Source organism: Sabethes cyaneus, chromosome 1 (genome assembly GCF_943734655.1).
Source record: "Sabethes cyaneus chromosome 1, idSabCyanKW18_F2, whole genome shotgun sequence".
In the NCBI taxonomy this organism is placed as follows: domain Eukaryota; kingdom Metazoa; phylum Arthropoda; class Insecta; order Diptera; family Culicidae; genus Sabethes; species Sabethes cyaneus.
This window is the reverse complement of record NC_071353.1, coordinates 132,897,758-132,920,847: the sequence shown is the minus strand read 5'-3', so window position 1 is coordinate 132,920,847 and position 23,090 is coordinate 132,897,758. Positions and strand designations below refer to the sequence as shown.

The 23,090-nt window shown below is 41.5% G+C and overlaps 1 protein-coding gene across 1 annotated transcript in view; it reads left to right on the top strand.

The window, feature by feature from the left end:
• Positions 1-18,516: 18,516 nt before the first annotated feature.
• Positions 18,517-23,090, top strand: part of LOC128746250 (homeotic protein ocelliless) — a 42,882-nt gene continuing 38,308 nt past the window's right edge. Inside the window, exon 1 of the mRNA XM_053843298.1 lies at positions 18,517-18,724. Within this exon, the coding sequence (XP_053699273.1) occupies positions 18,541-18,724 (184 nt within the window). The 5' untranslated portion in view covers positions 18,517-18,540. The remainder of the gene's footprint in view (positions 18,725-23,090) is intronic.

Below are 23,090 nucleotides of genomic sequence, written 5' to 3'. Positions count from 1 at the left end.
CACTACAGCTGTAGCACATTTTTCCAACCCAGATATCAAATTCGCCGAGGTTTAATCGTCACGCAGTAAAGAATTTGCGATCTGTTGGGACAACGAACTTGTGTCATTTTTTCTGGCACTCTTCCCTAACACAGACATCAGATTGGACTAGGTTTAATCGCGTTCGTAAGAAATCTGTTGGAACAAGGGGGCTTTGTCACTCTCTCTGGCGTACTTCCCAAGCAAGGACATCAAAATGGTCTAGGTTGAACCGCGGTGTTAAGAAATCTTGTTAAAATGAGGAAACTTTGTCACTTCTTTTGGCTTACTTCCCAAGCACAGATATCAAATTGGTATAGGTTTAGATCATCGTAAAGAATCTTCCAACTAATCACGAAGCGAGAATTCTGTTAAAACATAGGTTCATTATTTTCAATTTTTCAATAGTTCAACATCAAGAATCCATACTTTTTTTCATTTGGGTCAATTCTTAGAAGATTTTCCGATCGATTGGTGTAAGAATATTGAAAATCGATCGGAAAACCGCTGAGCTATTAGCGCTCAAAACCTTTCATTTTTCGTGACGCCCGCATTTTTCCATTTTTTGGAATGACACCCTATCTCAAAACTTGCCGTAAGACGTAGTCCTACGTCAAAAGCGCTGCCTGGAAGAGCAGGAATATGCAGAGTTGAATCGGCTGTATCGTTCTCAGGAAACGCGAAAATTCTACCAGAAACTGAACGGATCCCGCAAAGGCTTTGTGCCGCGAGCCGAAGTGGGTCGGGATAAGAATGGCAGTATTGTGACGGATGATCGTGATGTGACCGATAGGTGGAAGCAGCACTTCAACGACCACCTGAATGGCGCCCAGGCGGAGAACCATGGCGGCGGGGAAAGCAATTTCGACGGTGCAACAAACGGGGAAGAGGTGTCAGCCCCAACGATAGGCGAAGTCAAGGAGGTCATCATGCAGCTAAAGAACAACAAGTCAGCTGGGAAAGATGGCATCGGAGCGGAGCTTATTAAAATGGGACCAGTAAAGCTGGCCGGTTGTATACACCGACTAATTGTTAGAATTTGGGATACGGAACAACTACCGGAGGAGTGGAAAGATGGGGTTATCTGCCCGATCTATAAAAAGAGCGACAAGTTGGACTGTGAGAACTATCCAGCGATTACCGTTCTCAATGCCTCGTATAAAGTGCTGTCCCAGATTATTTTTCGCCGACTATCACCAATTGCGAACAGATTTGTGGGAACTTATCAAGTCGGCTTCGTCGAAGGTCGGTCTACAATGGATCAAATATTTATACTGCGGCAAATCCTCCAAAAGGGCCGTGAATTCAGAGTTCCCACGCATCATTTGTTCGTTGATTTCAAAGCCGCATATGATACCATCGACCGGAAAGAACTATGGAAAATCATGGACGAGAAAAGCTTCCCCAGGAAGCTCATAAAACTGATTAAATCTACGATGGATGGCACACAATGCTGTTTTCGGACTTCGGGTGGATTGTCAAGTTCATTCGAATCACACAGAGGGTTTCGTCAAGGTGATAGTCTTTCATGCCTGCTGTTCAACATAGCGCTACAAGGTGTTATGAACCGAGCGGATATCAACACGCGGGGCACGATATTCAACAAATCTAGTCAATTCGTCTGCTTTGTCGATGACATGCATATTATCGGCAGAACCTCTGTGGCGGTAGCTGAACAGTACACCAGACTAAAGCGCGAAGCAGAAAAGATTGGGTTAAAGGTAAATACGTCTAAAACAAAGTACATGCTGGCCAGCGGAACCGAGACCGAACGACGCCGCTTGGGCAGTAGTATATTGATCGACGGCGATGAGTTTGAAGTAGTCGACGAACGACGAGTTTGTCTACCTTGGCTCACTGGGAACGGCGGACAATGATACCAGCCGTGAGATTCGGAGGCGTATTATCAGCGGAAGTCGTGCTTACTACAAAGTGCACTCTGTACAAGACGCTTATTAGACCGGTTGTTCTCTACGGGCATGAAATATGGACAATGCTCGAGGAGGACCTGCGAGTGCTCGGAGTTTCCGAACGACGAATGCTAAGAACGATCTTCGGCGGCGCACAGGAGAACGAAGTATGGAGGCGGAGGATGAACTATGAACTCGCACGGCTCTATGGCGAACCCAGTATCCAGAAGGTGGCTATAGCTGGACGGATACGATGGGCAGGACATGTTGCAAGAATGCCGGACAACTACCCTGCAAAGATGATGTTCGCCTCAAATGCGGTAGGAACAAGACGACCAGGAGCGCAGCGAGCAAGATGGTTAGACCAGGTGGAGCGAGATCTGGCGGAGAGTATTCGGTGTTACATGAAGAAACTTTGTTCAACAGGCTTTGTTGTAGGACGGCAAGCCACCTAAGTAAGTAAGTAAAATCTTCTGTAGCGGTTGGACCTGGCGGTATTCCCTCGATGGTATCGAAAAATTTGTAGCATCACCTCGTTGTTTGCCGGATCCAAGCATTTAGAAATTATGGTAGGACACATACTTTTTACCGCAGTCAAACCATACATTTCGCCTACTCAGCATGAGCGCCTCTCATCTTCAAAGAGAGAACAATAAATACAAATCTTGTTGAATCAATCAATGCTATTGAAGATGGATATCATATAGATACAATTCACATTGAAACGATGTTTTGTTGGAAAATTTGTGTTTGAAAAAGTGTTATGTCTGTTAGTCTGTGGTAATACCAAATAACTCGTAGATTCAAATAGAGTCATCTGCCCCCAGAAATGCATTAGGAAGGTCATGGGCACCGTCTCAACAGTAGCAGCAAACAACGGCTAGAATAGGCACTTAGCGTGTGGGCCCAGAAAGCCAACCTGCAAACTGGCCAGTAGTACCTAGGAGCAGAGGGTAACGTGCTCGTTGTCCGTTATTCGCAGCGTACTAAACTAGTTTCGATAGACACAATCGCGGCGCAGTCCGCACGGACGGCTATTTAGAGCAAACCCTCCAGCTCCAGCAGCACACACAATGTAGGCTGCTGTCGTATGCAAATATCATTTTTCTTTTTCCATTATTGATTGATTTTGTCACCTCTGATTACGGGCGGCAGCAGTCGTCGTCGCGGTCGCGGAGTAAGTTTTTGCTATCGCTGCCGCGAGATTCAAGGTGATAAATTGAAACTAGTCCAAACTGTTCCAACTGGGGCAGCAGCCGCTGCTGGCTGGAGGAAAAGTATTGCATTTTTCTCCGCGATCATTCGCATCACGAATGAGAATGGTTCCCCGTTCCCGCTGCGGCGATCGCAAGTCAGTCGCAGGCAAGACAACATTCCACCTCCTTCATTCTTCTAAAACCTATCCATCTATCCTAGATTGACGTGTGTGGCTGCAAACGTGTGTGTGTACGTGTTCGTGTGCATGATTGATTTCCATTTGCAGTAATCAGAACGGTCTACATGAGATCGCACTTTTACACCGTCACACGTTGGTTGGCTCGACTCTCGGCTTGGCTGTGGCATGGTCAATTGCGTAATCTCGGTCGGGTTTTGGAATTGGATTTTGGAACTATTCGAAGTTCTCTTCCGACCGGCCCAGCCCGGCCCGGCCGTCGTTTGTGGTTTGACTGCAAAAGGCCATACCGTCACCAGGACTGGTTATAGATAAAACGCGATTGATAGAGTTTTTTTTAATGCCGAATATTCCATTCCGGCCGGCCGTCGATTGATGAAAGATTTCTCGTGTCAGAGAGGGATGTAGGTTGGGCTGCAAAGGTATGCGACGGGCGAGAATGGAGGCCACCTGATTCGGCCCTGCCATTCTGACAACACACGTGATGAGCTGAGCTTCGAGCGGCTAAGAGCACCGACCGAAGCAGCAAAGAGACAGCAGAAACAACTTTGATAATTTTGGAATTCAAGCTCGCTGGAATAAGAAGGGAAAATTTTTCATGAATATTTTATTGATTCGTTACGGATTCGTGGCTGCTTGTTTGCTTTAACTTCTGCAGAGGCCGTCCGGGGTTGAAGGCTCTCCGCGGCTTCGAAACAGTCAGTGACAGGTAGCCGAGCGGCAAGCCCGTGTGGGAGGAGAAGAGCGAAATCAAGATTCCAAATTGGAATCAAGTTCAGCTCAAACTGCGTGTATAATTCAATTAAAACGAGTGGGCTTTCCAGTGTGTGATTATTCTCCCTCCGGGGCGTCGACCGTCATCGTCATCTGTTGCTGATCTATTTCAGCAGGGCTCTCCGAACTAGGTCGAAAGGTGGTACGGTGGTTGGTAGCCTGCGAAAGAAGCATAATTTCTTCGGGGTTTCCAGAAGGCGTGGAGGCGCTTCTAATCGATTAGAAAATTAACGACCAGAACTGCAGCAAGCGGGTCTGAAACAAAAGGTTCGAGCTCGAACGGAGATCGGTTGAACGGTCGGACGGACGGACGGACGAACTAATGGGAAACGAAACCGATGGAAAAAGAGATCGTATTTATTACTTTTCACACCTCATTACCAGAAACAAACATAAATTTTCTACATAAATGATGAACCTTGAGGGAAATTCGAACCGTCGAGCGACCGAACACTGATCAAACTGATCGATCGCCTGGTTGGAAGGGTGCACAGAAGAATTGAGACGTGAGCCAAGTTTGATGGTTAGAAATTCCATCGAAAAACGAAACATGATGAATCGTAAATTCGTACACCGCAAGTGGAGGTTGTAAAACGTTAGGTTAGATTGTAAAATTTTTACTGTTTTACATATTTTCGATAGGCTGCAGCACCAACGAGAAAAATGTTTTTTGTGCGGCGACACGACTTTCAAAATACTACGCAATCAGTCAAGGAAAAAAAAGTTGCGGTTCACGCATTGACCGGTTCCCAACGATGCGATGGCCTCGTCTAGAGCGTCAGATTTCAGCCAATTACCGAACCTCAAGTACGGATCACAAGTTTGACTTCAGTGCACACACTCACACACATACACTCATGCATCGATCAGTGATCAGTTGTTTGGCTTTCGAGGCGTGCGAATCGCAAGCCTCGGGTAGGTTCCATACCTACATTCATGGGTTCACCCGCTCAAGTGCTTGTTCTTCGAAGCTAACAAAACAAATCAATCGAACTCGGTGTTTGTCTACATAAATAGTTACACACGTTTGTTTACGTTCAGGTGATTGAAGCGACGAGCAACGGCGAGTTTGATTGCGTCCTCGAGTGGGTGCCTCTCGGGGCTCGGAGACCGCAAATCAGTGTGTCAGTTCAATACCGATCGGTCCACCGATCGCCGCCACCCATTCGGCAGAGATCGTTGGCCTGGCAGTGTTCGTCTCTGACCATACGCACACTACTGCTGCTGCCGGGTGGTCTAGCCAGGTATGCAGACCTCTCCATTCAATTTCGCCATACGAGAAACAGGGCGTCGACGTGCCAGAAACAATGTCGAATTCCTCACGTTCCTCCTGTTGTAGGCTTATCCTTCTCTAGGTCGAAGGAAGCCCGCACTGGCAGAGGATGTTGCAAACAAACTGTGACCTTTTGTAACTCTTGGTTTGCTGGTACGAAAATTCCAACCCCCAAGTATGGAAGTAATTTTGCTTCCTTTGCAGAATCCCTTCTACGGTGCTCGTCTGTACGTGCTGCAGTCGCTACCCGCACGGGACAAATCAATCACTTTCCGAAAGGTATCATTTTTCACTCATCATCGCCGCTCGTGATCCCACTGGAGGATGACCGGTGCTGACTCAGCACACCGTAGCCCCCGTCGCGTAAATCTTGGCCGGCGCCTCGCTTTATCAAAACTTCTGCCGTCGCTGGTTGCTGCTGGCTATTGGCTGGCAGTGCGCCAGCCGCAGGGTCTCCCGTCCCATATAGCTGGAACCGACGGACCTCCGATGCGCACGCAAGAAAGAGCAGACGCGGATAATCACTTAATCAATCCTTCCCAATCCGTCCGAATGTATTTAAATCGATGTAATTTGAATCAGATATCAGAGGTGAGAAAGATAAACGATCCACAGCGTTGAGCGCCGCCCCCATCGCACACACACCAGGGCTGGCTTGGCTGCCGTCGCCGCCGCCGCTGCCGGTTAAGACAAGTTGGTCTGACCGTGACAACGAGAAGAACAAAAAACTCAAAAAAAAAGGGAGCCCCTGTGTGTGTTTGTCGGGGAGGATGAAACAAAAGAGCAGCAGCACAACGCGCTGGTCATTAATAACATCGGGAAATTAAATTAATTTTATCTAATCTGATCAGCTGAAATCAAACATTCGCTTTGATGGCACACGGTCAGGTGCATCGGAGAGGGGGGGGTTGCCGCATCATGGGTGGTGGGGAAGTAGCAGGCGATTTAGTGTTCTGAGCAAAGAGGAAGTCCCCTCTGGCAGGCAGGGGTGCTGGAGAGGAGAGGTTTGCTGTTTGAGACGTGTAATAACCTGGTGAGTGACGTCGGAACATTCATTGCGCTAATGGTGCTTCTTATCTCGGTGAGCGGTCCGTCTTGATGGCCGGATTTTGTAAAGTGAAATGGGTTAATTTTTAACGTAAGTTAAATTAATCAGCTTCTAGGTTTTAATGATCGGTACGGACAAATGAAAAGTGGCAGTTTACGGAAAGAAAAGGCTTCAGGAAATAAGTTGGATTAGGATCAACACCAATACCTACTTTTCCCACGAAAAACATCTGAATCTGCGGCCGTCTTCATTGTATAAAGTTGTCGTTGCTATTCGTTTATCAGGACTTTCTGTAAGGTTTCTCCAAATTTTGGTATAGTGACTCCATATAATGACCGATGTCTCCAGAGTGGTCAAGTGAGGAGTACAATGATCGCAAGCAAAACGGGACAGTGGGCTCTCAGCCAGTACTCATAATAAAACCAAGGTTTCTATTAGCACGTGTTACCAAGTGAGAATAGTTATGTTATGTTAATAGTTAAGGCAAGTTGTGAGTCTAGTAATACATCTAAGTCCTTAATAACTGTGACTCTTTCGAGCATTTCTCAGATGCTGTATAGTTAGACAATATTGGGGTCCTCTTACGTGTGAAAAAAAAATCACAAAACAATTCGACACGCTAATAGTCAAGAAGTCACAAGCACCACCCAAGTAACAATGTGAGTTTTATTGCGCACTTATTCTGTGCATTAAACCCAAGTTCTTGCTTCGGTAGTCAAAGAAAGAATTCAAGAATCGTTGCAGTTCAATGCAGTCCGTCATTGTTTGGACAACAGGAAATATTTTTGGATCGTCAATGTAAATGAGCTTACAAGCAGGTGGAATAATAAAGCACACTTCATTGAAGAATAAAGAGAACAGCCACGGTCCCAGGTTACTCTCCTGCGGAACACCAGACAGGGTATTGAAACGAGCGGTCCACGAGATAAGAATTCAGTCACTCAGTAAAGTGCATTGAGACTCCGAGACATTCAATTTTAGCTACTAAGATAGAGTTATTAAACGCAGCTTTCAAATAAATAGTGTCCACTTGTACGAAAGTTTTTAAGTTTTTAATGCAATGCGATGTGAACTGCAGTAAGTTTGTCGTCGTTTATCTGCCAGGGTAGAAACTATGTTGATCCAAGAAGATATATGACTTGAACTCACGTAGTAGTACATTCCTAACCAGTATTTCAAACAATTTTGATCCAGCAGAGAGAAGTAATTTATCGATAACGTGGCTCTTGGGCACGGGCTCTACATTTTCTTCAAAATTTTATTTAAAACAATATAATTTCTGTTGCCCAGAAGTCCGCGGTTTTTAAATTAATCTGCCACTATTTTGTGATAAATTAAATTTCAGGTTTAGTTTCAAACCAATTTCAAGCATAATTTAATGTCCAAATTCAATTCCAATTTCATGCCTAATTTCGAAACTGATTTTAAGTCCGATTTTAAAGAAAATTTCAAGTGCAATTTAAAACCAATTTCAAGTCCAGCAGCGCCGTAGCGTGCGGTTGGCCAGACTGGCCCCCACCAAGAGCGCTAGTTTTAGGAGGCGCCAAAAAGGGCCTGCGTTTCTATAAAGCAATAACATATGCATTGAAAAATGACTCATTTTAGCGATTTTTCACACCACGTTATCAGTTGATTTGCATGCAGCAGCCATAGCGAAAACAGCTAAACAACTACGCTCGATGCTTTGTTCGTACCGCCCACACCACCCCGAAGCGAAGAAGTTGGACATGGTGAAGGCGAAAGCGTTGAACGGCACGGAGCAGCTGAAGATGAAAATCGATTGCAATGCGGTCTCATCGCTGCGCACCTTGGGCCGAGAGGTCGGAGTAACCGGCTAAACGATGTAGAAGTAATGGTCTAAATTGGACTTTTTTTATACAGAAACGTCAGTCGAAGCTGGCCGTTCCTGAGTAGTGGGCAATCGCCCAGAGTGGTTATAATGAGTGATGAAAACTATTTGACGCTGGATGGCAACGACTGGCAAAGGACCGAGTATTTTATGTCCCTCACCAATAAGGTAAACGATGATGGCAACTATATCTTTCGCGCCAAGTTCCCGAAAAAGATCCTTCTGTAGCTGACGATTATTTTGGAACTACCACCCTTTTGGAACCCACCAAGTTGCCGTGGTCTTTTAACCGGACCAGACCTTGGACCTTCGTGCCAAGAGAGCACAAGAGCCGGCTGAGAGAGCACAAGAGATCAGCCGGCTGAAAATAAACCTTGTACCGACGATCATCAACTATCCCAACGTCCCCCAACTGCGACCAAATGAAACTTTTTGGGCGAAGCTCAAACACAGCATTTACTCCAATAATTCGGTGGCCAAAACATTGAAGAAGCTGATCATCAAGGCACGAGAGAGTTGAATATGCCGATGGCTATCTTTTGATCGACCATTTTGGAAGGAACACTGATTTAGTAAACGAGGGGGTGCCAAAAAGGGTTTCCACCAAGTGCGCCACAATGTCACGCTACAGCTCTGAAGTCCAGTTTCAATTCCTGCCTTAAGTTCAATTTCATGTCCAATTTCCACTTTGATTTTAGGTCAAACTTCAAATACACTTTCAAGACCGATTTCCTGTCCAATTTTAGTTCAACTTCAAGTCCGATTTCAAATCAAGTTTGTAGTCTAATTTAAGGGGGTATAGTACCTTTTAAATTTTTAAAAACCGAAATTTTTTTATAGATTATTTCGAAAGATTAACATTTTGACCATATGTGTTTGAAGTCATTTGGATGAATTCCAAAAATTGGAAAAGTTACAGCTATTTGTACCACATCGCGCATGTCTGGAGCAATTACACAGCGAATAAAATCTTCAACGCCGTTTTTCTCGAAACCTGGTTTAGAAAGTAGGTACCATAAATATCTCAAGAACGACTCAAGCAGTTGTCATGATTCTTTTTTTGTTTTAAATCCAACAAAATTATCAAGTGTTTGACCCATCCTTTTATCGATATTGCAATTTTTGTATTTTTTAGAAATGTTTAAAGTCAATTTTTTGACTAAAAACCTTACTTTTATGTTTGAATGTCCATCATTTTATAATGCGTTCGAATTTTAAAAAAGAATGGGTCAAACACGAAAATTTAATACACTTTCATGCCCTTTTGGAATTTTTCAATTAGGATAAACGCCCCAGCGCCAATCCATGGTACCGCAATTCATGTTCTTTTGAATGACTATCTTAAAGGAGCCGTAGGGGAAAGGGGAAGACGTTCCCATATGAAAACAAAATTGTAAATATTAGTAAAAAATGCAATGTTTTGAATTGGCCTTACGCGTTATCGAGAAAAAAATATTTGAAAAAGGCAAAAAATATAGTGTCAAAGGTACTATGCCCCCTTAAAACCTATTTATTTATTTATTAGTCGTCAAACAAAGTAAAGTAGTTGATACTACAATAATAAAATTAACATTCAAATTATATTCATTTCAAATTTTAAGTTAAGTGAGGCTGCAGACTCCAAAAAAAAGACGGAAAATTATGGACTGCCCTACCACTTATAAATTTTATGTAATTTTGTTTTCATATTTGACAATTTTTCATTTTAATTAAATTTTATTTTGGGCATAGCTGCTGAGCTATGCCCAAAATACTCTGTTTTCCAGAATAATTATCTAATTCAAAAACACATATGTCAAGAACCAAACAGCGTACAGCAAGCAGTTTCCTATGAAAATGCTAGTTAATTTTCATAACATATTCACAGACAGATTACTGATGGGTCTTGTCCTGCAGTTCCGGGTAGGGTCCGGCTACGTTTATTTTTACCTTTATTATACTATAACAAAGGTTTTTTTTATTGAAGGTGGAGGAGCGTTTGGTAAGGAAAAATGGTAGACCGGATAATATTGCGAAACTTCGGTATGGGTCTGAAAATATATTGCGTAGTTCAATTACTGATTGGGACTCTAACCCATAATTTCTCGGTTTGCGCCCAAGTGTTTTGACAATTAAACTATCAGTACACGACACCCTATATTAGATAATCTCACATCTAATTTCGATCATTCCAGTCAAACCATTCGTACGCACGCATTATACGCTCCACCCATTGACGGTAATTATTTTTAAATGATTGCTCTTTCTGCTTCTACCACTAAGAAGACATACTATTGTCGACTGCATTGTGGCAGAAGCTTGGCAATCGGTGCCAACCGTCGACCAGCACGCTAATATAGGGTTTATCATAAGGTGTCGTGTAAAAGAAGCAAAGCCTAGGTGCTACATTCCATTGTCGAAACTTGACCTTCTGTTTTTATACGACAGACTTCGCAGCCAGCTGTTAGAGTACAGGACAATTGCAGGGAAAGGTGCTACGATGCTACTGACTCTACCAGCCTCTCCCAGTCAAGATTAGAACATACAACGACTGGCTTATTAGGCCAGCATCATACCTTGAGGCCAACCTCCGGTTGTCGTGTACTCATAGTTTAATTGTCAAAACACTTAGGCGCAAACCGAGAGAGTGTGGGATAGAGTCCCACTCAGTAATTGAACTACGCAATATATTTTTGGCCCCACATCGAAGTTTCGCAAGATCATCCAGTCTACTATTCTTCCCCACCAAACGCTCCTCCATCTTTAATAAAAATAAATGATTGATGTTGGACCGCGACCGGGTCAAAGATAAGTGAAACAAAAAAAAAACAGCTACTTCTAGACAACGGAAAAGGGGAAGAGAGAAAACATTACAAAACTGGTCAATCGGTTAGAAAAAGAGGAAAAACGCGAGATAGCAAAAGAAGAAAAACTGGAATGAAAAACAAATAACAATGAAAGAAAAGTTACGACCAAATAGGAGGGAAAACAGTATGTAAAAAGAGGAAAAACGTGAAAAAGAAGAAAACTGGAGAAAAAAGGAAAGACGGGACCGAATAATTTGGAGAACAGAAGAGAAAAGAGAGACAAGCGATAAAGCAAACAAGAAAAATGAGAAATAAAATGAGGACAAACTGGACAGAAAAGGAGAAAAACGAGATAGAAAAGTTGTAAAAGATAAAGATAAAATACGAGAACAGGATGATGGAGAAACGAGAAAAGAAAATGAGAGAGAAAATGGAAACGGAAAACAAAAGGGATAAAATGGCAAAGAACATTAATCGTTACTAAAAAGGAGGAAAAGCAGAATGTAGTAAGGGCAAGAACATAACAAAAGAAAACGAAGAAATTGAAAACAAGTTAAAAAAGAGAAAAAGGAGCGAATCGGTACCAAAAATAGAAGGAAAAAATATGAAGCGGGGCAAAAAATGAGGCCAGTGCAAATTATTTTTAAAGTTTTTGTCACGCCCCTGCGAAATTGGTATGAAAAATCGGGGGGCAAAAAATAATTTGACGGATATAAGTCAAAATATTTTTATAAAATCAATTGTCTGTGGGCTCTATAGCCTTAAAAACTCGAAAAATAAGTTTTAACGCTTTTAACACGGAATATAAATGTAAATTTCGAACAACGGAATTTCGGAAAATCGGCAATAAAATTTTCATGCGTTTTTGTCTTTCTTTTCGTATTTTTTGCATGGAAAATAATAACGGATATATAAAAAGCAAGAATAGAATTAGTTTTCACGTTTAAAGCTTATGTAAAAATGCTAAAAACGCAGTTTTTTTGCTCTATTTAAAAAATCACTGTTTTTTACCCCCTTAAGTTGGCCAACACCGGAAGAACAAATTTTTTTTTAAATATTTGTAATGGCCTGACAGAAAAGGAAGAAAACAGGAAAAATGGCCCTAAAAGCTACGACATAGGAGAAAAGAGACTAAAACTGGAACAGAAAAGAGTAAATTATAGAAAAATTAGGTCTAAAAATTTCGAAAAACGGGAAAGGAAAAGAAGAGAAACGAAGCAAAGGAAGAGGAAATAGCGGACAGAATAAAAGAAAAACGAGAGAAAACGAGACAGGGAGAAAAAAGGAAAATAGACGTGACAGAAAAGGTGAGAAAACACAGCAAGCAAAAGAAAACAAAAGAGAAAACAAGTGGAACAAACATGAAAATGAACGAGATAGAAAAGAGAAAACCGATAGAGACAGCCCGGTAAAACTGACAAAAAACGCGAAAATGGGTCAGAAAAGGAAGAAAAAGCAGGAAAAAGCCGAAAAACGAGAGATGAAAAAAGGAACACCGGAGAGCAAAGGGAAGAAATGGAACCAAAAGCAGAATAAATGTAGCAGAGAACTATGAAACACGGAACAGATGAAGACGAAAAACGAGAAGTAAAGGAGATAAAAAGTGTTAAAAAACGTTAAACGGGACTGGATGAGAGAAAAATCGGAACGGGAAAAAGGTAAAACGTATAAAAGAGTAAGTCGAACAAAAGGGGGGTCCTGTAGCCGCAAGGTTACCGAGTTGACAAGCCTTGACAAGCGAGTGGTCGTGGGTTCGAATCTTAGTAGAATCAGGCCATTCGATGTAAAGTGACTTTAGCATGGGTTTATTCTCAGGCCCCTCCACATCCTTCCTACTGCATTCTGCATTTACTAACAACGAAAGCCTCTTGCCAGGGCAAGTTGTAAGAGTGGTACTTGCTTGAGGTGCGAATGAAGCCTCTTGTTCAAGGGCAAATTATAGCTTGTTCCGCTTTCTGGTTGTAGGAACGAGATTGGTAATGCATAAGCAGTATGGAACACATACATACACACATACACACCCTCACTCTGTGCTGAACTCTGCTTTACCGACCATGAAGCCTTTAGGCGGGACTGGTTATAAGAATGATACTTGCTCGAGGTGCGAATGAAGCCTCTTGTCCAAGGACAAATTGTAACTAGTCTCCGCACTTCCTGGCTCTAGAGCTAGATTGGTTGAAAAGTAGTAAGAAGCGTAGAGGGAAAAAGGGGTGAAAACACACCGACACTTTAAGCACGGATAATAAGCAGTTCGCTCACTCTATAGCGATACTGCAATAACAACGAAGTGCGGAACAACACCTGGATAAGATCACAATAGATCAAAATGGTGGTCTTAGTGATAATATCCACACACACAAAAAAAAGTCGAACAATGTCAATCCTTATTTTAATTGAAACTTCGTATCTAATTTCGTTTATACGTTCGATTTCAAGTAATCCTAATTATATGCTTAATTTTAAGGCAAGTTCTAGACAACTCTCTACGATAAAACTGAACCTTGACGTGATGTAGGACTTTTTAACTGATCAGCTATTGAACAGTAGTCACGTTTACTTCTGGATCTGGCTATATGTCCAAATACTTTTGTGATTTGATGTAACAGTCGTTGTATAAATTTACCAAATGTGATTGTTACGTAGTTCAGCAGGTGCTTTTATTCCATTTAAGAAGGTCAGTACGGTATGAATGTTTTTCGGGCTCATCCCTATTTATCACAGCTTTCACAAATATTTCCGAAAACTGTCGGATTGTTTGGATAGGCCGGGGGCTTAGGGATAGTAAGGGGATGTAAGCGGAATACCAAACTCGGTTTGAATACGAAAGTAGCATTCTACAATAGTTACGGGCAATGATACAGGTGCTAAGGAAGCAGATGCGAAGATGAGAAGTATATTCTTATACTATATTAAATTTAACTCAGAATAACAATATTTATTACGGTCGGTATTTGGGGTCAGGTGACAGATTCTCGTTATAAATATTGCGCCCTAGCTCTTTGGTCTCGAGGGTTGGGAGGCGTGAGCGACTCTATGGTTTAAAGCTTTTGTCGACTACCGCGAACGCACAACTCGTGCTACGCTTAATTTACTTTGTGAACCTATCTTGGGACAGTGCATAAATATCAGTGGGATGAATGATGAAATTTGTTTCAGGAGGCCAGCCCTGATCAGTTGATAACTACTGTTGGTCCGAGATTTATCTTCCGATTGGTTCATTTGTGGTTGTTTGTGTTAGAAAATTGATCGTGGGTGCGCGGTTGAAAACAACCGGTGTTAGGCGGGGCTGACGAGATCGCCACTTTTTCACTACTTTTTCACACTTTTTACAAATAAAGTAATACAAAATGACAAGGGCAAAGCACATTAACATCTATCATTTTTCCTCTCATCACCATTACCAACGACTATTGGCTTCTCATAGATTCTAGGCGGCAGCCTAGAACACACAAGTGGAATGCAGAAAGCATACGCTTTCACGCAGTCACAGAAAACTTGCGATATCTTTTCAAGTCCTGCAGCTGGATAGCTAGAAAAAACGCAAAAAACGGACAAGGCAAGTTTTAGCTCTGATTTCAAGTCCAATTTCTAATACTCAATATCAATTTTCAATCTAGTTTCAAATGCACTTGCAAGTTTAATCACAATTCTAATTTTAATCCATTTTACGGGTGTGAAATGGGGACGGCAACTAGGAAAAAGCGCCCAACATAGCTCTAGCCATCCCAAGCCCCTACCTAGCGCCTCCACGTGGCCGTACCCAGGGATGCCACATATAATTCTGTGTTTTTTGTTGGAAAAATCTGACAATCTGTACGGCGAGGAAAAATATCTGTGCAAAAATCTGTTCAATGCAAAACAATGAGAGTGAAAGAGATAGAGAGTCATTTTGCTGACTATTTCCGTCTCTTTCACTCTCGTGTAAAAGCTGAAAAATCTGTTTAATCTGTGTAATTTGGCGAAAATCTGTATTCTATGCAAACAGATTCTGTACAGGCGATTTCTTTCAAATATCTGTTAAACACAGAATAATCTGTGCATGTGGCAACCCTGGCCGTACCTGAAAATACTTCAATTTGTATAATTGAGTAGCCAAGCTAGGAGGTGCGGGGTCGTGCGGTTTTCAGTTCCTAACCTTACAAATGTAGTTTTGGGCAAACATTAAACCACACGACTTTATTTTCAAGTATTATATGATTTAAACCAAGTTTTTTTGGCAAAGTAATCTATTTTCAGAGAGCGAAATAAGGCGCTATATTATTCATTTTTATATCCAGCTTTTTACGAGCCATAATGGCGGACGTGTTTGTAATATTTGAACAGCATTTTTGACAATTCCCTAATACATCGCACGTTTTCTTTCCGTACATCCCTTTAGTTTTACCATGAACGCGGGGAAAGAAAACGTACGATGTATTAGGGAATTGTCAAAAATGCTGTTCAAATCAAAAATCACGTCCGCCATTATGGCTCGTAAAAAGCTGGTTATAGTGAATTTAACATCATTTTAACAACCATATATTGCTTGGATCCATTTGACGTAGAACTACGTCTTACGATAAGGATTAGGAATGTCATTCTAAAAATATGAAAAAATGCTAGCCTCACGAAAGTATGCAAGATTTTGAACGCTAATGGCTGTGCCAATTATGAATGGATTTTCATGGTTTAGATACCGATTGACTCATAATAGAAGTAGCAATTATGTGGTTTCTATTATACCTTTCGTTTTCAATCACTTATTAGTGAAAATTAACGAAAAGTTTCAAGGTCAAATATCGCCATAGATTTTGACAAAGCCCCCTCCTCTTCCCGACAGGTCGAAGAATATTTACGACGTTCAGACTTACACTAATTTGATATCTGCGTTTGGGAAGCACACCAGAAACAATGATAAAGTCCTTTCGTTCCCACAAAATGTCCTAGGACTGCGATAAATCTGGTCCAATTTGATGTCTGTGTTAGAGAAGAGCAGCAAAAAAAACTGATGTCTCCTCATCTCAACAAAATTTCTTAGAACCGCAATAAACCCAGTCCAATTTGATGTCCTAGAAGAGAACAGTTGTAAAAAAGTGAGCGACCAAACCTTCCTTTCGCCCGAGTATATCCACATACTGCAAGAATTTGTTCAAAACTGATGTCTTATATGAAAAGGTGGTTGACGAAATATTCATGCATGTGACGGGATGCGATAATTTTCAAAGCGAGGAAGAATTAGCGACTTTCTGATCCGAAAATGGGTTTTAAGTATTTCATTTGTTACTTTGGGCACAGAACTTCATACTTTTTTAAATGAATTACGATGAGATGATCATTCAAATTTATCATTTTGTGGTAAATAAATGTGTGTGATATTTCTTTTGGCGTAGGTTTTCAACTTATTCGGTCAAATCTATAAAAGAAACCACGATTTTTTGTTGTTTTGTTTTCCACAGTCAGCACCTCAACAAATTTCGATATAAAAATGATACCATCTTGTTAGCCTAAGCATTATTCACAGATTAACCGAAAACCTACTCAGTCAGTAACTAAATAGCAAATTGCTAGAGGAAGAGCAAACTCACTGGTTCGGTTGGCACGGCTTATTGCCTACTCCTCAGGCCACCACCGGCCACCATAGCACGGAGGATCGACCATTGAACCACCTCCTCAGGCAGGCAGGCGCAGGTGACCCGTTAATCCAATCCAAATATTTACACGCCAATCGATCCTTATTTGTAGCTGCACGAACGACCGTATCGAATATCGGCTACCGGCTCCGGGCCGGGTTGACCAATAGAGTTGGATTATTCATTCGGTCTTTTTTTTTTGGAAGCCAATTCTCACAATTTGATGTACGCGACTGCTCTTTTCTAGCGGTTTTTTTATTCATTGAATTAAGCAACTGGCATTAAAGGCAGCTGCCCTCAGGCAGGGGAAAGGTGCTGATCAGCGCCTCTAAATTATGAAATAAACCAACTTTTTTATGTTGCTTGGATCAATTGTTCCCCGCGGCCTGCCGGTCGGTCGACCGACCGGTTGCACCGGCAAATAAAACCGAAACAAGTCTTCTTTACCCAAGGGCCGACAGGAACGAAATTTTCGGTCATTTTCCGTCGGCCCAGAGAAAGCTCCGCACAATAGACTCGCGTGTAGATATTAGCTGGAATATTAAAAATCTATAACCACAATTGCTCACATATATCAGCTGAAGCTGATGATTATTGAGGCTTAGGAATGCTTTTTCCTTCCTATCTTTCTGTGTCTGTCTCTGTTTCTCTGCTCTGGCTCGTTTGTCTCCGACTGAAACCCGGTTTCGGTGGTGGTAGGTGGTGGTGGAACGGCAAAATAGTGACAAATATTCTATAAATTTTCGGTGCCTTTTAATGGATTATTTATGTTGCTGTCCGTCGTCGTCGTAGTCTTCAACGTCGTCCACCTTCGATCCCAGGAGCGGTTGTTTTGCGGTTGGTTTTCCTATCTTAACTAGGTTTGTCTCGTATATGGCTGTGGCACATTCTCACTTCTTCTTTACAGGTTCGCTTATCTCGACAGAGCAGCAGAATGGTAATGATATTTTGAAAACTGACATTCCTAAGGATCCCCGGGCATTGATCCTTTGGGTTCGAAAAAAGAAAAAAACCAACACCTAAACAAACTGAACCGCTCATTGATTGCTTCAGTCCTTGCAATCGCTTATTATCGTTACACGCATGTTTGTCGATCTTTCTCCGGGTTGTTTTCCGCTCGTTTCATTCTTCTCGCCATTGAGGTAGTAGTCCTGTACGGTTAACATGCGCACTGAAAACAAACAACGGGAGTCCGACATGCAATCATCGCATCGGTACAGAACCGTACCGCACCGCACCGCCTGAAGGAACAGCGAGACAGAGAGAAGGGATAATCCGATCCTGGGGATCGACAAGAAGACCCCTGTGAATGGGTCGAGATCGAAATTAGGCTGCTCATTGTCCTTTTCAGTTGTGTTTCGTTACTGCAAAGGCCCCCGTAAGCCGGGTGTGCGTGTGTGAGAATGGGTGAAGCGCACTGGCGGGATTAGGAAATTAGCTGATCTTCTCCGAAGTTCTCGTTCGGAGAGCTCAATTCGGTAGCAAGGAGGCGTAAAATTGTGCGCTTTTGTTCGGAGATTTTCCTCCATTCGATCAACCAGATCGCAGATCTGGCCTGATCGGCATTTGGCAGAAGTTTAATTTTTCGCACTCGTTGGTGGTATACCGTAAAGTTCGAGAGTTTTTTTTAGTGAAAGAAGAAAATGTTTCTGAAGTGCCGACTGACGACCACCGGCAATCAAGATACCGGGTCTAGATAATCAATCTAATATGAGCTTTTGTTCTTTTTTTCCCCGCACTCTCATTACAGCCCCGGAAATCCTACAGCACCGGCCAGCTTCGGGCCATCGGCGGCGGACCATTCGTTACTTCAGCAGCAGCAGCAGCAGCAGCAGCATCAAAAAATTAGCACCGTGGCGCTACACTCGACCGAGGCCCTGATGGCGGGCTTTCTCAAATCGACCGACCTCGGTCCGCACGGGCCCCACGGGTATGGCGGTTCGCACCATCCGCACCATGGCCATCCGCACGGACCGCTGCCGCCCGGAATGCCTATGACATCGCTAGCTCCGTTCGGTTTACCCCACGGGCTCGATGCCGTAGGGTTCCCGCAAGGTATGTGGGGTAAATATTCGCTTTTTTCTTCTACTTGTTCATCCGCTAGTTCGTAAGCGCGGCTTGTACGGTTAACGAATGCTACACTTGCGATCGGGTTGCCCTGGTCACTCACACTGGGGTGCAGCTGGTGGGGCACGGGGAGAGAACCACTGTGTTGTGCTGGCTGCTTCTGGGTTGCCTGCCTGCGGCACTGTGCATAGGGTGTCCTGTCGTCATCGGTTGGATTACTGGTAGCTGTGAATAACAAAATAATCCTTATGAAAGAATTCATTTTCATCGTTTTCAATGAGCTGATGACTTTAAAAATTTAATTTTATTGCTTTGACTAATTAACCCAAGCAACAATGAGAGTTTTATTGTACTCTTATGGTGGTTTTCATGACCAATTTTGGTCGTAAATGCTATCATAAGAGCGTAATAAAACCGAAATTGTTGCTTGGGAATGGCTCCTTCTAAGATTATAAGCATTAGCCTACTGTAGATATACCAATCATATTGCAAGAAGCTGATATGGGAAAAGGATATAAAATGGGACAGAAATAAAACTCGAAACGGGACATGAAATTGGACTTGAATTGACCTTAAAATGGGACATAACCGGACTTGCAATTAGACACAAAAATTAACATGAGTGAGGACTTCCTTTACTTCAAATTAAACTAGAACTTTTTCTTCAAACTGAACTTAAAATGGGACTTAAAATTGGCCCTGAAATAACGACATAAAGTAGGAACTTAACTAAGTAGGAATGGAATGAATTCAAACTAACTTCAATTCCAATTGAGATAAAATTTTACTTCAAATTTAACTTGAAATGAAAGTTGAAACAAGACTTTAAATGGGACATGAAGTGTAACTTGAAACGGATCATGAAACGGAACGTGCAATTGGAATTAAAATGGAGCTTAAAATGGGACTTAAATTGAACCTGTAATTGAACCAGAATTATGATTAACTTGAGTTTGGTTTACTTGAAATTGAAATGAAATTTTGCTTCAAACTGAACTTCAAATGGGATTTAAAATTGAACTTGAAAAAGAATCAAAAATTGAAGTTGAAATAAGAATTAAAATGGCAAAAATTTAAATTAAAACGGGACATTGTGTCCATAAATAGTACTTGAAATGGGATGTAAAACTGCTTCATTTTCGTGTGGTGTCATGAACATTTGATTCAATATTTCTAATTTTCAACTCATTTTTACATTTACTCACACTTGAGTAAACCTCCCAGTCCCACTAGTCCCAGTAGTCAGACACTATTTTTTCTATTCATTGAATAGTCATTTTCATAGTTTTTGAATACATTCTCAATCGTGGTGGAGTAATTCTCGTTGAAACCGAACTACTATTGCCAAGAACTCGTTGAATATTGCAATTTTTGTGCTGGATTAGTATAAAATGGTTAAGAAATGAGAATTACACTTTCACTAACTTGAAACAGTGTACCCCTCGTTCAGCGAGGGGTGGTACAGTTTTCAAAAAAGCCTATTTTTGACAATTTTTGACACGTTCTGAGACGAGACGTGCCAACTCATAACAGATTTTTCGACCATTTTGAGACCAACCTCTGATTTGTCAAATGGGATTGCTTTGCACGCATGAAAAACCCCTAAAAGGACACTCAACAGTGTTGTTAAGAACAACATATTCATAAATTTTGGTGAAACTGCTAGGCAACGTGTGAAAAGTATCGAAAGTTTGCTGAAAAGTGGACAAAGAAGCCAGTTTTCAGGTCTCGTCTCAGGACAAATTTGCTGTAAAACTAATAACAATAGATAAGGTTTTGCAAAAATAAAAGATAGGGAAAGATGGAGATTTTTGTCAACTATCTGGCCCCTCGGCGAACAAGAGGTCTACTCTTTCGAGATATTGAATTCTATTTTCAAGCCATTTTCAACGATCATGTACAAAAATGTCGATATTTAAGTCGCCCAATTTCAGCGACAATTACTCTGTGTCATTCCTAAAGTCACATTTTAAATAGTAATTTGAATCTTATCACACACTAATGATTACTTTTATGATCTGGTTAGCTAATCATTATCAAACCACAATAAGAGTGTGATGAAACCTTAAGACTTGCCTTACTTGGAACACGACATTTACGATTCCCGTGAAGGAAAAATGTAAATTCCGCCAATATGTTTGCCATCTTAATTCATGAATGTGTGCTAGCTTTTTTCGCTGCTGATGTTTTCACTGGCGGTTAATTCTCTTTCGCTCTCTGATTCGTTGTATGAAATGCTAGCTGTGGAAGAATTAAGCAAAATGCTCACAGCTGAATTTGGTTCATATTGCATAGCAACAGAGACATCGCGTATAATAGCGAGAGAAATTCATATGTAAGTTTGGCGCTTCTGATCAAGGTTAAAATTTCATGGTGCTTGAAATCCCATTGAGTTTTTTGTCGCTATGAACTTTTCAACACTGGTCACAAAAATTGTATTAAAATGATACGAAAGGTAACAAAAATGCAACAAGAAATACAAATATGCTGAGAAAATAGCACCAAATTTAACACAACGAGGACAAAAAATATTAAAAACCTGCACAAAACTACCAATTAATAAATATGTTTGACCGCATTTCAAGGTCAAGACTAAAAATTCGAGGATAGCCTATTTGCATAGGAACGGAGCCTTTCTCCGAAAACCCACGCCGAGAATCGCGGCTAACACGCTGACAAACGAACAGCGTCACGCACAGTACCTTGCAAGTCGTTAGGGCCTGCATAGTGTCGTCGTCCTGAAAGTAAAAACAAGTTAGCTTAAAACTTCTCGGTCGGTGGTTTCTACAGTAGACGGAGGAAGAGGCACAATTTGTGTCTAAAATAACCCAAAACCAGATACGTCGCTACCTTAATGAGGGGGGTTGCGCAGCTTCCTTTTGTCCAGCGCCTCTATGGTTCGAAGGTACAAGTACCAGCGACATGCCCTGGCGGGTGTTGTGGGTTGGAATCCGGTTATAATCTCTGATTATAGCTTGGTTCGACCATGCATCTTCCAGCATTGGACAAAAGGTAGGAGTCACAACGACAACTTGTTAAGCGTAGCTACCAATTATCCCCCCCCCCCGCTTATTTTTCCACACTTTCCCCTCCATTCCCAAAAAAATTTCATTACTTTCCCTTACCGTCTCTTCATCAATTGTAGAGCCACCGTTTCAAAAAATATTAACCAAAAAAGCGACACAAATAGCTTGTAAAATTGGTGACTAAAAGGGACTTTAGTTTCCAGTTATATGTCAGGAATTTCGTTCAATAGGAACTATTTTGCGGGGTTGGCCCGGCGTCCCTTAACGCTAGAATGTGTCATTAACATGTAAAAGTGACCTAAAAATGTCAGAAATTTTTTACAAAAATAGTGCAAAAAATACAAAAAATAACATAATAAAAAAAAATTAAATATAGATAGCGATACAAATGCTAATTTGAAAGTAATGGCACGAAAGTTACCTCACAAAAGAATTTAAAACTAATTCTAAAATGAAACAAAAATATGAATACAAAAATGATTCTCAACTGATATAAAATGTGGCTATCATCAAAATCATACAAATGCCATAAACGACACAAAGATACTGATATGCTTAGAAAAATAACAGTAAAAGCACATCAAAATAGCACAAGAATAATAAAAAAACTCGTAAATAAATGACTAAGACAATACAAAAATGACATAAAATTATGTACTTAAGTTGCTTTTTACGTGTTTTTTTTTTGTTTTTGCGCGAATACTTTTATGCGAATTTTGGAATTTACGCAGTGTTTTTTGTCGGGGGCCGCATAACGCATTCTGCATAACGCCAATTGGCATAATCCATTTGGCATAATCATAAGGAGCCATTTGGGATTATGCCATTTGGCATAACGCCATTTGGCATTATTCCTCAAACATTATTTTATGACCTAATGTTCGCTTTCCTAGATGATTCAGGGCGAGTCGGAAGCGCCGGCAGCCCCCCTGTCACATCTGTCTAGGTTTATTTGTTTTCCTAGGTTTACTGACCTCTAGTTCTTTCCTTCAGTTGGGTCCGAACGAGCGATAGCGACTAAGGACGGATCACTCTTTCTCTGTGAGGCGATCAAAGCACCAAACAACAAAATCTGGCTAAATTATTAATTATGCCAAAAAGTCGTTATGCCAAATGATCCTTATGCTAAAAGACCGTTATGCCAAATAGATTTATGCCAAATGGCGTTATGCCAAACAGCATTATGCCAAATGTCTTTATGCCATATAGGGTAGCCCCTATTTTGTCGCGAATTTCGGAATTTACGCGATTTATTTCACAAATTTTTTAATTTACGTGATTTTTTACACGACTTTTGAATTTTACTCGTTTTTATACGCGATTTCTCCGAGTTTACA